Below are 15,972 nucleotides of genomic sequence, written 5' to 3'. Positions count from 1 at the left end.
CTTGCCACGTTAAATTCTAATATGCTCGACGATGTGCATGTCGATGGCGAAAAGGCGATAGTTGAAAAATATCTTGATTAGCTAAAAGGAGTGTTTTTTATGCGAGTTTCTTCATTCAACCATAAATTCTAAACAGATTTGGATGTATGGAGTTTTGTTAAAAGTCTTACATAATCCCAAATGACACTGGCTGTCATTTTTTAAAAATGATTCATTTTTAACAAAATAATTATGTTCTTGTTTCTTAGTTTTATACCGGAGCATATTTGTAATTTTGATGGTACTGATAATTTCATATCAATCCAAATGTTTCCCTACAGTTATTATATTCTTAACGAAAAGTAATCGCCATTATCATTAATTTTCTTTCCAATATCGACGGCAGCCCTCCGTGGGTCTGTTGCTTACTTAATTTTTCTAAGTGCGTATCTATTTTTCACCCTTGGTCCTGACAACCCCGTGCCAAGTCCCCCACCTTAAGATTTACGCATTCGACGCAAGCAATAAGCGACTACTGTGACTGAGTATTCGTGTATTTTAAAAAGGTAGCTATATCTAAATCTAGTGAAAAATTACGTGTCTCCTGGCAACTTGGGAAGCCATATATTCCAGTCATAGTCGTGTATTGAACGAGAATAGAATGGGGACGATAATTTATTTAAAGTGACCTTTAGAATTTAAATATTTATACGATATTGTATAAAGCTATATTCAAATGAAAATAGATCGATTATAATGCTTAAATTAACATGAGAGTATTAAGTATTTATGACAGGTAGGTACGAGTATATCGTGAAAACCAGTAGTAATAAAGTCTGAAATAGCGTTTTCTCGTATACAAAATTAAACATATATCTTCTCCTCCAAAGCGAAATATAGGCAAACCGTGAAATACATATTCAATTGAAATTACTCTACTACGTAGGTAGTTATTTTATCACATCATTTCAATATAGTATAATGTTTTTTATTAACACTTTCCTTAATAAAATTTAAGTGGTCAGTAAATAAAGAGTCAAGCAATTCGCGCTACTGTGCATTTAATGTCATTACAATTTAATATAAAGGAAGTAATGAAGACTTCGAAATGTCTACATTTTGTAAAATCAACTCGTTTTGTTTAAAATTTTATAAAGAGAACGTACAAACACGAATTTCATCTTGGAGTAAATATACATGAGTGCCCATTTGCTGATGTAAAAATTTTGAGTTGGTACGGTCGTAAAAGACATTAGCACGTATTTCGGCCCCACACTCCGTCGAAAGACCAGCTATATTGGGGTAAAAGGGAAAATGCATTGGCTTTTTGTAATGTGGCAATAACCTGAGGATTAGGGCCGCCGGTACCATGGAATATTCCTCTATTTTGTGCTCAACGCACTTAACTGCACCCCGACATGCTTACTACAGACAATCTTTAACGCCGGGTCGTGATCCTAAATGTTTATACCTATAAGTAAGTATACAATTATGACGAGTATGAAATGCCTTTCACATTTCACACGTCGATTTCGAAGCGAGAAATGTATTTTCTCTTAGCATTTTTCATTACAATTTCTTGACTTTTACTTTTTTTGACATTGTTTATTTGTATCACAATTATTTGTTGATATATTTGCTTTTCATTTTTAAATAGATACACAAATTAAATAGCATAATATTTATTTTTATCAAGATACAGGTAGAATAACACCTATAATTCTTTATGATATTTTTTCGAACAAACAAGTATATAAAGACAGAAGTAAACCGTATCAATTGCAAATATAACTATCAGAATCTGATTAGAATTGGTAAAAATATCACGTAACAAAGAGCCACATTGAAAGCATTCTTCTTTTTGAAGTCTATAAATAAAATATATATTTTTTTAATAATACGAAATTTGACGCTCTTTATCAACTCGAGTTCTGTTTGAGTATATTCACCATTTTGCTTTTTCATGACGTCATATAGCCTAAACATAATAAAACAAGAAAATAATATAGAACATCATTCAACAAAATTCGCTAAGCTCATTTATCGTCTGCTACAAGAATAAAAAGAAAATTACATACGTTAAAAACACAATATACCTACTTTCTTTTTGGGCAATTGTATAAAAACAGCTCTTTTTATATTATGATTCTTATTACGGCTTAATATTTGTTTAAATTATAATAGAGTATGATTTTAGCTATTAGAGAAGAAGTTACTTAAAACATTGCAATGTAACGGAATGCTGTCACGCTCGTAACCACACCTATCAACGAGGCCACGCCGCTGCAGCATCCTTGAAAGGCCACATTCCTACAACGTCTATTTACGGTCTTAGTCCTCATTTCTCATATTGCATACACGAATGTTATTTATCAGTCTAACTATGCACTTAAAAGATTTCGTAATGGCATCATAGTTTCTTGTTTAAAAACGAAAGTATTTGCTCAACAATGGGCGTGCCGATTGACTCAATGTTGATCTACATTCAAATTACTTTAAGGCAATTTATATTTTGGGGTTCCAATATTTCAAAATATTTTATATAACGTGTTCATTCAAATATCTTTAGAAAAATCTTAATATTAAATTCTTCTGAAACACGCATAGTCGAAGTTTGAAATGTAATCACCTATTTTATGCATTACTGTTATCTCAAATTATATAAGTAAAATTTTATTATAGATACTTAGTCGTATTGTTTGTATTGTTACAGAATATCTTGGATAAATTTAATCCAGGAGCTCGGCAGATGATCACTGCTGGAAAGGCTTATCTCAAGGCATTACACGGTGAGTAATTTTATTAAATTTAGTATGACATATATTATAGGTATTTAGTAGATCATCACAGAAGATCACAGCAAATATACTGCTGTGATTTTGTGCAGTAAGGTATTTAGAACCTTTTTTCGTTCGAAAGGCTTTCTTTATTGGCAACTCGCTGGAGATGTTGCAAAAGTTTGTTGCTTGTAATTCTCTTCTGGACTACTTTTTTAGATAAAGGTTTATATGTATGATACTATATGTACCATCTAATGTGCCTGCTTAAAGAAAAGTACTATATGTTTGCTTTCTTATATTGTGATGTAAATAAATATTTTTCAAAAATAAATCTATGTAGTACTATTCTATAATTCACATAGTGTAACACGTAAATGTAAACGTTTATCTGTATGGTATACATAATATCAGATATCATATTAGGTAGCATCTTATACTGTATGTTAAAATTAACTGACGATAACGGTAATCGCTTACCATCAGGTGGACCGTATGCTTGTTTGATAAAAAATTAACGAAATTAATTTCTTAGAACTAGTGTTAGTATCAATTAATTGGGTCTAATGTAATATATATTTATAAATATGTACCTTGTACTGTTGGTACAGGCAGTTCTTTTTTCGAGAATTTTAATTCATTTTTAGTTTATATGTTCTTTTTTTCTAAAAAAAAATATAGAGATTCTATTAACACTGATTTCATAAGGAATTAATTTCATTAACTAACATATTAAATGCAAGTATATAAGTATGTGTATGTATGTAGTATAAATACCAACGGATAAACTTTAGACAGGCGATGCTGTGTGCTCAAAAGTTTCAAAGACACCGCATACAATGCTCACCTAATTTTCTCAGCAAACCCACAATTTGCAAGAAAATGAAACCGCTCATAATTCACAACGTTCATAAATCTGACTGACGCATACTCAGTGAAACGTAGACAATTAATTTATTTACTTTAAGCCAAATAGGCGCATCTATATGCAAAATCCAGTGTTCCCTTACTCGGGTACGAAACTGGGGCGTAGTTTGTGCCAAATCGTCTCTGTTGGCTTATCTACAATGTTATGCCCGAAGCTCTAACAGCAATAAACTTGGGCATTCCGGCGATGTATGGCCTTACGAGGCGGCTCCTTTATTTTACCCACTATTTGTAGTTAATTCATTTCATTGTACAACATTTTAATTAACCTAATTAATAAAGAGCGTTTGTATCTTAAGTATTTTAGGAAGGGCTTTTGGATTCTACTGTTTTTATATAAATTGTTAATATAACTAGTGTGCTCCATTCCAATGTTTGTGCAAGTTTAAATAGCAAACAACGAAATATTAAACTTTTATACATCTAGTATCTGCTTAAAATTAAGAATAGATAAATAATCTTAGATATGGACTTATTTTATTTGTTAAATAAAACTAATAATCAAATTGAACTTCATAACTATTTGGTAAGGTCGTTTATATTTTTTGCATTGAAATGATTATTGAAAAACATTTTAGAACTGTATATTGTGTACTAAAAAAGTATTGGGATAAAGGTTATTAATATTCATAGATATCATCACAATAAGCTTAGCTATATAAAACAGTATTAACAGAATAAAAAGATAAACATAAATTAAAAATACAATGTCATTTATTTAAGCCTAATGTCTTTGGAGGTCGCTTAATGTTGTTCAAAATACTATTTAAAGTTAATCGAGTTCATTTCACGTTCATATAATGATCATCATTTTAAAAGCCTTGAAAGCCTCTTTACATTTTTTATAAGGCTTTATAGATTCCTGACTCTGTAGATTTTTTAAGGGATCCGTCCTAAATATTTTACTATAATTTATACGAAAAAATCTCCATCTAAATTATGAGTAATTACCTTATTCGGAACTTGTAGACGTTAAGGAATGTTGTTTAGGCTAAGCTTGGCTATTAACCGAATTTTACGTAGTAGATAAATCTGTTTTGGTAAATTACTTGCTGTATTTTAAGATTAAAACTGGAAATATTTTTAGGTCATATTTTTTAGCGTGGTTTTTTAATTACCTATGTTTAAATTATTTAAATAAATTGCATTATATACATTTTTAGTACTAGTACTATTAGATATACACTGTAGATAATCAATTATAGCTTAGTTTAGCAGTTATAAGTAGTAGTAGTTATTACTTTGGTATTTCTGGAAATTTCGTCTGAAAAACATTAGTTGTTTTATGCGACATGTTAAGTTTATGAGTTAGTGAATACTATTAGGTACACTCTGCTGGACACTGCTCGGCTAAAATGGTAATAAAACTACGTTATCTGCTACAATTCCAGCTGGTGGTGCTATTTGGTCGATTGTTACTATTGTGGTAACATAACACTCGACTTGGTCACATTTCACCGAGCATATTCAAATATAACGTGGCATTGTGGATAGAATTATTTTATGAACGATGTTTTCTATCACTGTAAAGTTTGAATTAGCTGCGAATTTAGTTGGAGGCTTTAATAAATTCATATCTAGTGAATAGTAATATTGAATAACTGTTAATAACATTAACAGTTATTCAAGTGATATTAAAAATTCGTGTTAACTATTGCATTGTTCAAACATATTTTTAATTTATAAGCGAGACTTAACGCGACGCGATTGCCGGTAAATAGTACCTATATACCTAAATTTTATGCCCGACGTTTCGATCTGTGTTACACCACGTCGTGGTCACGGCAAGACTGAAATAAATGGTGTCTTCTTAAAAAAAAAAGATTAATACGTTTATGAATTATTTCTAGCTATTTGTTTTCAAGTGTTACTGTTGTCGATGAATAATATTTTCTTTCTGTTTGTTATAGGTGCTGCAGCAGCATCTCGGTTATATGTTGATGCCGTTGGTAAACTCGGCAGACAAGCTCAACAGGGTACTTGGGGAGGATGTGCAGACATAGGTAACTACAATTATTATTGTTTACCCCATTTGTTTTTATCTAAAGAATTTATGTTTTTTAATTATAAGCGTAAGAGTGTTCAAAAAGATAGGGAATAGAATGGACTTTATCCTTAACAAGTTCACAGAATTATATGTATTAAGGTGATGTGAGTCTGATGATTAGAAGAGATCGCTATTAAAATTTATAACCTAAAAACTTTACTAATTATTTACTAATAATACCTTGTAACTGTAATAAGTTTATTGCTAACAAATTATTAATTGTAGTTGTCTGAAAATAATTATCATTTTAATATATGTATAATATAAAAAAATGCTCAAAATAATTATTACGGAAATATGTTTATATTCTAGATATATAAAGTTCAAGGTTTGATTAATGCGTAAATTCATTATGAATACCATTACTGTTTACAACATAACGGTTATATAATAGTTTTTAATTTACATTTAATTTTTTGCCGGCTCTAAATGACCGCGATGGAGTGCGTGAACTAAAACAAGATTAATTAATCATAATAATAAACCAATAAGCCATAATCAAAACATCGTTTATCAACTTTAATTATTACTTACAGGAACAGCTCTCATGAAAGTGGTGGAGGTTTATCGAGAAATTCAAGATCAACAAATGAATATTGTAAGTTGTAAAATTATTGATTTCTTAAATTCATTATAAGGTAGGTACTTATTAATTACTTTGAAGATTAAGACATGAAGAATGTTCAAGTTGTGAAATGAGTTTCCTGCGAAGATTTTCCCTAGAGACTACAGTATTTTCGGTGTTAGCAACACGTACCCGATACCCTTGGTGTTACAAACGTTCATTGGCGTAACCGTTTACCATCAATCGGATTTTGGATTTTTTTGCCCTGCTATTATAATATCTATTTATTTTCCAAAATCAACTTTCTAACAATTGAAACGTTTGGTTTAGATATTATTAAATTTTGCACAAGAATTCTTTATGGGCATCATGTAAAGGCATTTCTTGAATCTTCTATGAGTTCGTGATAAAAGCTATTTTTGCGGACGAAAACCCAAGAATGAACTTGTAATTAATAATATAACAAACATTTAATTATTCTATTTAATGTAATCTTAGTTTATAAATTGTTGTTAATAGACAATAAGATCTTTGTTTACACATTTATTTTTCATATTTAATTAATTTCCTATTTTCAATTAATACTAGTTATAGAATAAACCTCGAGTTAAACTATTTTTACTTGACCAAATGAACAAAATTGTAATCCTCGATTTGTTTTTTTTGTACAGCTGAAGGCGTTCTACGTCGATTTGTTGGTCCCTTTGGAAACTAATCTGGAAAAGGATACAAAAGTAGTACAGGTCAGTCAATACGAATTCTCTTTTCATAATTTTCTATGTATATAGTTCCGTATTTTCAGGAATTGTTTACTTGGAGGACGAAATAGGGTTCACAGTTCAAATAAGCTTAGTATCTTGCAAGATAAGAATTTCTATTAAAAAAGTTTTTCCCGAGTGAACGACCCTTGCCTTATATATTTTTTATACAACTTGCATTGTCCAGCAAGAGGGAGATAAATACAATGTCATGTTGTTTAAAGTACATACAGGAATGAGAGAAAAAGAGGGGATGTTCTAAATAACGAAAAGGAAGAAGAGCTCTTTTTTTCTTTATAACTATAATTTATTTATTATATATATTATTTGTATATCAGTTACATTACGTAATCTTTAGCGGAACTACCAGAGCAAGATATTAACTAAGTCTACAAATTGATACTGCTTATATTTTAAACTCAATTATTAAAAATTAAGTTTATGCTATATATATAAATGTATTTTACATTTTTTCTTTTAGTCTGAGCAAAAGCGATTCCTCCAGCAACACAAACTACGTTCAGAGAGTTACAGCAAAGCTGCCGCTACCATAAAGAAACAACGCAAGAAGAAAACCAATGTTACCAAAGTTGGATCAGCTATGGACAAAGAGATGAAGGTACTTACAGACTTTAGTAAGAGTACACATATTTTTTTAATATTATTATAATAAAGTTGTTACAAAACCAAAACATTATATTGTACAAACAGGTAGGGTAGGTATACTGTATGGAATATTGAACCGAAAATTATAGTTTATCTTTGTATATTTGTACAGTATCGGTTTCTGACCATGAGCACGATCATCACACATTATATTTGTCTAAAATTATGTCTAACACTGTAAAGAAAAGAGAAAAAACATTAGTAAAGTAGGTTAGGCTAGGTTTGGTTTGGTGAAAGATACAAAAGTGATCTTGTTTTAATAAAATCCTCACATTTACCAACTCACATTGGTAAATCCTAAGATTTACTTAGGATTTACCAACTTAAACTGAAATTTACTAATGTACGAGCTTTTACAATAACATAAATAGTACACGCGAACAACGTTGCGAGCATAGCAAGTTTTTTTTTTTTATATTTGAACGAACTCTTATTATTGTATATTCTATGGAATGTTCATATAACATTTTATATTTGAACTCATATTACATATTATAATATATGCCGTTTGTGATTAGATACCATTCCTACTTACTTTTTTATTTATAACATACATTCTTTATGAATTCAATAAGAAACAATATTTTCAATTTATCTTACCCAATATTTATTCACATACATAAATGATATTTTCCGCGAAATCGAAACGACCTTTGATAATATCTTTATGATCATGAATTTGTATGTTTGTCACAATTTCTATTACAGAATATGCAAATATTGGAAGAGGAAAAAACTAAACTGGACGCATTTTGTGAACAAAGCTTGAAAAATGTAAGTATCTAAACTACATATATCATAGCATGACAAGATTTTTAAACAGCCAAAACTGTTTAAAAATTTGGCATGCTATACACGTATTTTAAATGAACGCGTACTTTTGTAGATAATAGATATTTGTAATTAAGGAGTAGGTTAAACATTTTCTTTAAAAAAAAAACAGGCACCAAAATGTTCTGGTGTACTGTCCTAGAACATTTTTGGTTTTAAATGTACTGTATATGTTACTGACTTATAGCTCGTAAAGCTTGTTAGATCAAATTTGGTCGAGATAAATCGAATCGAATAAATAGATATATATAATATATAGATATAATAAATAGATAATTGAATCGAATAGATAAAGTTCTAGCGACCTTTTCGGTATAGAAGTCACAGAATACAAACCAAATTAAAATGTTTGTGATATCATTTATTGGTACTATATCATTGCATTTTAAATGTTATATTCATCATAATGGTAACAAAACAAAATATATTTGATTGCATAATTGGATATTATAGTTATGAGTATATGTATTTTATTTTTAACATCCTGAAATATAAATAATTGTTTGCAGGCCATGACTCAAGAGCGCCGTCGTTATGGTTTCGTATTAGAAAGACAGTGTTCCCTTGCTAAACACTGGCTCGCATACCACGCTGCTGGCGCAGCATCTTACAATGCTGGTCTGGACGAGTGGCTTGAAGTCTCCAGGACGAGAGAATACTTACCTCCTAATGTGGAAGCCATGTTCGTCAGCAGGATGAGGGTATTTATCATTATAATAAGAAAATTGCATACATTTTATCTTCTAAGCGTTTTCTCATATATACATAGAGATGTACTTTTATGTAAACTAGAATGACAACGAAGAAGCAGGTTAAATTATTACTTTTTATATTATTTATTGAACTCTTGACTCTCACACGAATACTAGGTGTTAGTAGTAGTAAGTACGTTTTACTTCAACTTTTATTCTGGTGTATTATACATGGTTCCATTAGTTACCTTTTAGAATATTAAGAAAGAAAAGTATTGACGATACGTTATATTTTTACTCCGTTATCAGACGATACCAACGAATATAACAGGTGATTAGTAGGCGTAGCTATGAGAAACGGCTAGTCTTTATTATTGTCAAATATTATTTGAGTAAAATATATCATTTGTAAATCAGAATCGAACGTTCCCATTTTCTGGTAGACATCTCACCCCTTATATTACGACTGTATTCAGTTACGTAAAATTATCTTTATGGCTTCTCATATCGTACAAGACACATTTAAATCTGACATTTCTCGGAAAACATAAAAAATCGGAAATAGCACCTATATACCACATGATATTAAAGTCCTTATTCACTTGTAACTTTTACTGTACCCTTTTTGTGTAACTTGATACGACAAACAAGCTGACGACCCATGATAATCGTCATCACAGAATACATGGTCACGCTTATGGTGCCCATGAGGGTAATGAGGAGCGTTATCATTTTAGATGATTAAAATACATCAATTTAAAATTTTATTAAAGTTAATTATATAACATACTCTATGCTAACAAATTGATTAAAGATGAGGCGAATTATGTAGGACAGTTACGATACCATAGAGATCAATTTTCTATTTCCAGTTATCCAACAAGGTAATCAACTAATTGATTATTACAGATCGTTTTAATATCCTATTATAAATTCAATTATAACTTTTTTAACAGCAAGTTTCGTTCTGGGCTGATGAAGAAGTATATGCAAGTCCCCGGACTGGTGATGATGACGACCGAGCATCAGTTGGTTCAGCGTTACGGAAAACACGTTCCGTGGATGCTTCATGTCTCGACATTCGATCAATCGGTGATTTGGGATCGCCTACTCAAGGACTTTCTAGGGCCAAATCGGATTTCAATTTACAAGCCAGTTCACATAATGCTGATCAAGGTAATTTATTTATATATTTGAAAGTAATTTAATATAAGAAAAAAATAACAAAAATAACTAGAAGCAAGAATTTTATATTACGTAATGTAATTACTTTAACTATGTTATTTTCCGGGTTTTGCTTTAATTAATCATAGCTTGTAAAATTTTGAAACGAGAAGTTTGTAAGGCTTTGCTATTCCAATTCTCTTACACAATAGAGGATCTGACGTAAACATATAATTAATTAAATTTTAAAATATTTTAAAGATAATTAGATCGTGTTGTGAAGATAGGATAATTAGATAGATCTTGTATTTCTTGATACCTAGATATTTTATTCACTTTTGGCTATGACTTAAAAATGTACCGTATATCAAATAAGTATAATGAGTAACTTATTTCGAAAAATCTACCTTAATTTCTTGCAGAAACGGATTCTCGTACAGCGATACGGCCATCATCGCTCGCACCACCAACATGCACATCACGAGATCCGCCTTTGGCTCGAGCATTATATGCTTATGCAGCAGCTGGAGACAATCAGCTAGGTTTCCAGCAAGGAGATTTACTCGCTTTACTCGGAGAGAGAACAAAGGGTTGGCAGTATGGAGAAAACTTGCGTACACATCAAGCAGGATGGTTTCCGCTGGCGTACACGGAACCAATAGCCAATGATGAACCGACGTGAGTATCGTTTCGGTAATTTCAATTCATATAAATTGATAATAAATTCATTTTTCCTTTTATGTATGAAATCGGAACAAGCTGTTTTATTTAAACTTGTAATAGAATATTCATAACTACCATCGGTTCATTTGTTATTTAATACCATGTAGGTAACTATGCTTTTTTAGAAGTTGGTAAATAATATCAATATGCAAAATTTTGTGTGATAATTATTTGTAACAAATTTTAACAATTGTATAAAAATAAAAGTGAAGTTTCAGAATAAGCAATTTAATATGATGATATCAGGTACTAAACTACCACTGCAGATGATTTTTATTAAAAACGTATTTTATAATATTGCAGCGGTAGTTCACCAGCTCGTTGGGGATGTGCACAAACACCAAATGAGGCACCACCACCAGCGCCAGTTGCTCATGCTCAAACAACGCCTAGCACTCCATCTGTACACGGCCATCCACCAGCTCGTATGTTCGGAGATACAGTCACTGCTCATCATGTTAATAAGGTACCTTATACATTAGTAGCAATATCAAATACTTCATCTGAGTTGTAAATTCCTAAAATACACAACGCGTTGAGGTTTTATTTTATAAATATGACTTAAATAGTTAATAATTTGCAAAACTTATATTATGACATTGTATATCGTTGAGCTTAAGCTATATCCTACAATTCGCTCAGCCGAATTAGATAAAACATATGCTGTTTTTTTTTTTATTCGACTCTCACCTATTCGGTTATAAAAGAATATCAATCCTTTTTTTTGTGATGGGATTATAAAGAAACTCTTTTGATTATACATTCCAAGAAAATTAATTTTAAATTCAAACTGAATAATATTTCTCATTATCAGGGTCGCCTTGGAAATAGCTCCCCAGGCCTACCTCCAACTCTTCCAGCCCCGTCTCCGAGTGCTTTGAGTTCCTCAGCTAGTGCTACTTTTCATGCATCTACGCCAGCATCAGCACCAAGCGCTATTAAAAATTCTACATCTTCTGCCAGTTTTACCACTCATGCTGTTATTGAAACCAGGAGTTTTGGACCCCAAACACTGCCAATGCGTTCTCAGGTAATTAATTGTCTTTAAGAAAATTATTGAAATTATACAAAGAGAAAGGACTTATTTATACAACTGTTTATTAGAAGTAAATTGTATTGTCACGTCTACAAAATAATAAGCCGTTCAATACTAAGCTATAATAAAATGTCGTACATTTTACGCAGCGTAATTACATTTCAAGGTATTGCGGTAGTACTACGAGTATTAACGATCTCTGATATTACATTTTTATATAATTACTTATTATATACTATTCATTTTTCACTTGAACATGAAGTAAGATATATGAATAACAACAATCTAACTAATATTTAGAATATTGTATGTAAACTTTTATATTTTTCTTTCCTCTTATAGTTCAGATCACATTGTAAATTGTAGATTTTTGTTTTAGGTAACGCAGAATAAAGCAGGCCCTGCTAAAACAGTTGTATCTGCTGTTGGCGCCGTGGGTAACGTATCTCTGCATAGCTCAAACGATTCTGGTTTTTCCAATGAGCCCCCACCACAGCCTGATATTGATTACAGTGATGAAGAAGCTCAACGACTGCGAGTCCCTATCAGGTATCTTTATAATGCTTGATATATTACAATATTTAGTAGTCTTGTTTAATGTTTTTGTTTTTAATTTAATTTGCTAGGTAGTAGCTAGTTTTGTTTATTTTTTATTTTATTTTTATAGTAAACCTGCTCAGTCAGCCAATGATCACAAAGCTTATTTGCTCAAAACTCAAAGCCTGAGACGCGGTCCCAAACCTCCCAATGCAAATGGTTACTTGACAGATGACCAACAATTAATGTTACGTAACATGTTGGATATGGACAAAGATTCTCAAAGAGTTAAAAGGACAAAATCATTCTGGAAGTTTGGTAGAACAACATCGGAGGAGATTATGGAAGGTATGTCTTTGTGGCAACATCGTGATATTGTAGACACAGTTCCCGAGTTTAAAAAGAGATTATATGATAAAATGAAAAAAGAATTGAGACCTGCACCAGATATACCTGACATAAGAAAACAAGCCAGTCCTGAAAAAACCTCTGTATCCGAAAATGCACATCAACGACCTAAGGAAACAATTGACAGAAAGGAAATTAAGGTTGCTACTAATGGCATTCGACAAGCTAAAAGTTTAGGTTCCATACAAACTGAAGAGCATATAGAAAAGGCGAAAAAAGGCAGTGAAAACTTTCAACAGAACCAAACAATGTCAAAGAAAAGTACATCGGAAAAAGCTATAGCTGAGGAAAAACATGAAGATTTTATTCCACGAATTGAATCCAGGCATTCTGATTTAACCAACACTAGTACTATAAAAACTAATTTTGAAAATAGTTTTTACAATGATGAAAATGGCGAAGGTTTTGTTATGAAAACTGTTAAGCGTAGAGAAATATTACAAAGGTATGATAACGACAGTAGCTCTGAAGTTAATTCCGTTGTTTCAAGTACTGATCCCTATGACTGTATAATAGTTGATGATCACATGACATCACGTAAGCAACAAGAACTCGATCGACGTCGCCAAGCACAATTAATGGAAGAAGAAGTGAAGAAACGTAAAGAAAACGCCTATATGCCAGAATTTGAAGAAATAGAAATAACACCAATAAAGCCACATATCCGGGCAACTATGCCAGAAAAAGTAAAAAAACACTCCCATGAACGTACTCCTCCTAAAACTATGGAATTCAAGACTTTTAAAGATAATTCTAAAGAGATAAAAACATTCTCTGCGTCGTCTGAAACCTTAAAGTACAAAGATAATGAACAGCATACAGATCGTTATGGTATACCAACAGAACGAAATAATAATGATATACGTAATGATGAACATTATAATGGGCATGATGAAGGCACACTGAAATATAAAAAACGCTCAAGCAAAGAGGAGAAAAGTCGTCAACAGAATATTTTTGAAAACGGAAAGAACCATAAAAAAGAGTATCCACAGGCTGAAGTTAGAACTCAAAAAAAAGATGCTAAACCATATGATAATAGAGAGCCAAGAATCGATTATTCACTGGATAGGCGACATTTGAGAAATGATTTCCCAAATTCAAAAAATAGAGGAGATCCACGAAGTAGAAGTAGAGTAAGTAGGAGTTATGATGACAGTTCATTACCATATAATGGACGAAGAGATGAGAGATTTTACGAGTCGAATATATCATATTTTAGTGATCAAGAAAGACATGTGTCACGATATGATTATGAGACTGATTCTAAGAAAGCTGAAAAGTCTAAAATAAGACAAGAAGAAGCTAGACTTGAGGCGAGACGTTTTGTAGATCGACGTAGTGAGGGTCCGTACAGTGAATCGGATGATCAGAAATTTAATGAAGCATTGAAACAACAAAGGCCACAATTGCTGCCTCGTACTAAACTTCTTAAGAGAACTGCAGAGGGAAATGAGTTGCCAGAAGAAGGACATACGTTTGGGCCTTGGTATGATTTATGGGGTCGCGAAACTGCCGTTTACAAATAAGGTACTTTGTGTTTGTATACACTTTGTATTTTTTTTGTTATATGTTTATTTTAGTTACTTGTAATAAGTTATGCTTAACAATTATTACGTAATTATTATCCAGAGGTTAGTTTATTAATGCATAATTAAATAAACTTATTAAGCTATTTCATAACTTCTTATTTTTTAATATTACAATACCTTAATTTTTAATATTAATACTATTCAATATCATTAAGAAAGTTTATAGAAATGATTGCAGTCATGTTGCCATCTAAACATTTTTACTGAATTTCACACTTATAATATTAATTAGAGTAATTCAGATTTTATATACTATTTTTTTTATGTGCAGTTGTTAATTTTATATTATATTTTATATACAGAGCACAACAATTCGCTACGGTAAAGCTAAGGAAGGCGCTAACAAATGATCGCTCATCGCCTGCCATCGAATAATGTTTTATATTAATATTATTATTATTTTGTTACTTAATATTAAATGTAAATTAGAAACACCATGTATTTTGTACAGTTAAATATTCATAGTTTAACAAAGAATATATCACAATTTTTACATAATCTGACAGTTTGTTTAATTTTAATTTTCTTTTAATTAATGTATCCCTGTGATATTAAAAAAAAGTATTGTAAACTAATTTTATTGAGTTTTCTGTTGCTATCAGTAACTTCCATAACCAATGAATAATTAATAACGAGGTACATTTTGATAACCGATGAGGTTTTTTATATAAATATTAGGTTACATATATTTATTACTTGATTTTTCAGAAAAAAAAACGCTTTCTCGAATCGTTAAAAAATAGCAGCTAAATCGTTACAAAATGTATATACGACAAACTCGGAAGTAAACTATATTACCAACTACAAAAAGAATTCTCAAAATCAGTTTAGAATTAGCGCTGAAACTATGTTACATAGCTATAAAAAATTAATGACTAAATATGACCTGTCTTCTATTGAAAAACGCTTAAAAATTGTCAAACCTTGCAAACAAGTAATGTGCGTTATCAACGCCATATATGTAGTCGTCTCCTATCATTCTAATTTTAAATACAGTGTATGTTATATGCCGACTATGAAATGAAACAAAACACGATTTTCGAAATTAAATAAGGCCGGATAGCGTGTGACATATGTATACAGGAGAAAAATCAACGTCAATTGGCCCTGCGCGACAATGGGCAATGATTTATTGCATTTCCCTCCGGCCGGAACCGACAGGCCGTCACCGTCTCGAAAAAATATTCTCAGCGATATGTCGTACGATCCTGAGGGAATGGCCCACGCCGCCTTTCGATTATAAGGTGACGTTTACTTGTCAGATGTGTAA

The 15,972-nt window shown here is 31.3% G+C and overlaps 1 protein-coding gene across 3 annotated transcripts in view; it reads left to right on the top strand.

The window, feature by feature from the left end:
• LOC113511946 (uncharacterized) overlaps positions 1-15,205 on the top strand; it is a 191,638-nt gene extending 176,433 nt beyond the window's left edge. For all 3 annotated transcript variants that reach the window (XM_031909321.2, XM_026895678.3, XM_052903464.1), the window contains 14 exons: positions 2,693-2,768; positions 5,594-5,686; positions 6,267-6,328; positions 6,967-7,038; positions 7,535-7,672; positions 8,428-8,493; positions 9,060-9,251; positions 10,199-10,418; positions 10,829-11,084; positions 11,433-11,595; positions 11,944-12,159; positions 12,545-12,714; positions 12,833-14,640; positions 15,005-15,205. In XM_031909321.2, coding sequence (XP_031765181.2) covers positions 2,693-2,768; positions 5,594-5,686; positions 6,267-6,328; positions 6,967-7,038; positions 7,535-7,672; positions 8,428-8,493; positions 9,060-9,251; positions 10,199-10,418; positions 10,829-11,084; positions 11,433-11,595; positions 11,944-12,159; positions 12,545-12,714; positions 12,833-14,639 — 3,531 coding nt within the window. In that variant the 3' untranslated portion in view covers position 14,640; positions 15,005-15,205. The remainder of the gene's footprint in view (positions 1-2,692; positions 2,769-5,593; positions 5,687-6,266; positions 6,329-6,966; positions 7,039-7,534; positions 7,673-8,427; positions 8,494-9,059; positions 9,252-10,198; positions 10,419-10,828; positions 11,085-11,432; positions 11,596-11,943; positions 12,160-12,544; positions 12,715-12,832; positions 14,641-15,004) is intronic.
• The last annotated feature ends 767 nt before the right edge of the window (positions 15,206-15,972 follow it).

Source organism: Galleria mellonella, unplaced genomic scaffold (assembly GCF_026898425.1).
Source record: "Galleria mellonella isolate WM207_F2 unplaced genomic scaffold, CSIRO_AGI_GalMel_v1 utg139, whole genome shotgun sequence".
NCBI lineage: Eukaryota > Metazoa > Arthropoda > Insecta > Lepidoptera > Pyralidae > Galleria > Galleria mellonella.
The sequence above is the reverse complement of the archived record's forward strand: the minus strand, read 5'-3'. Positions and strand labels throughout refer to the sequence as shown.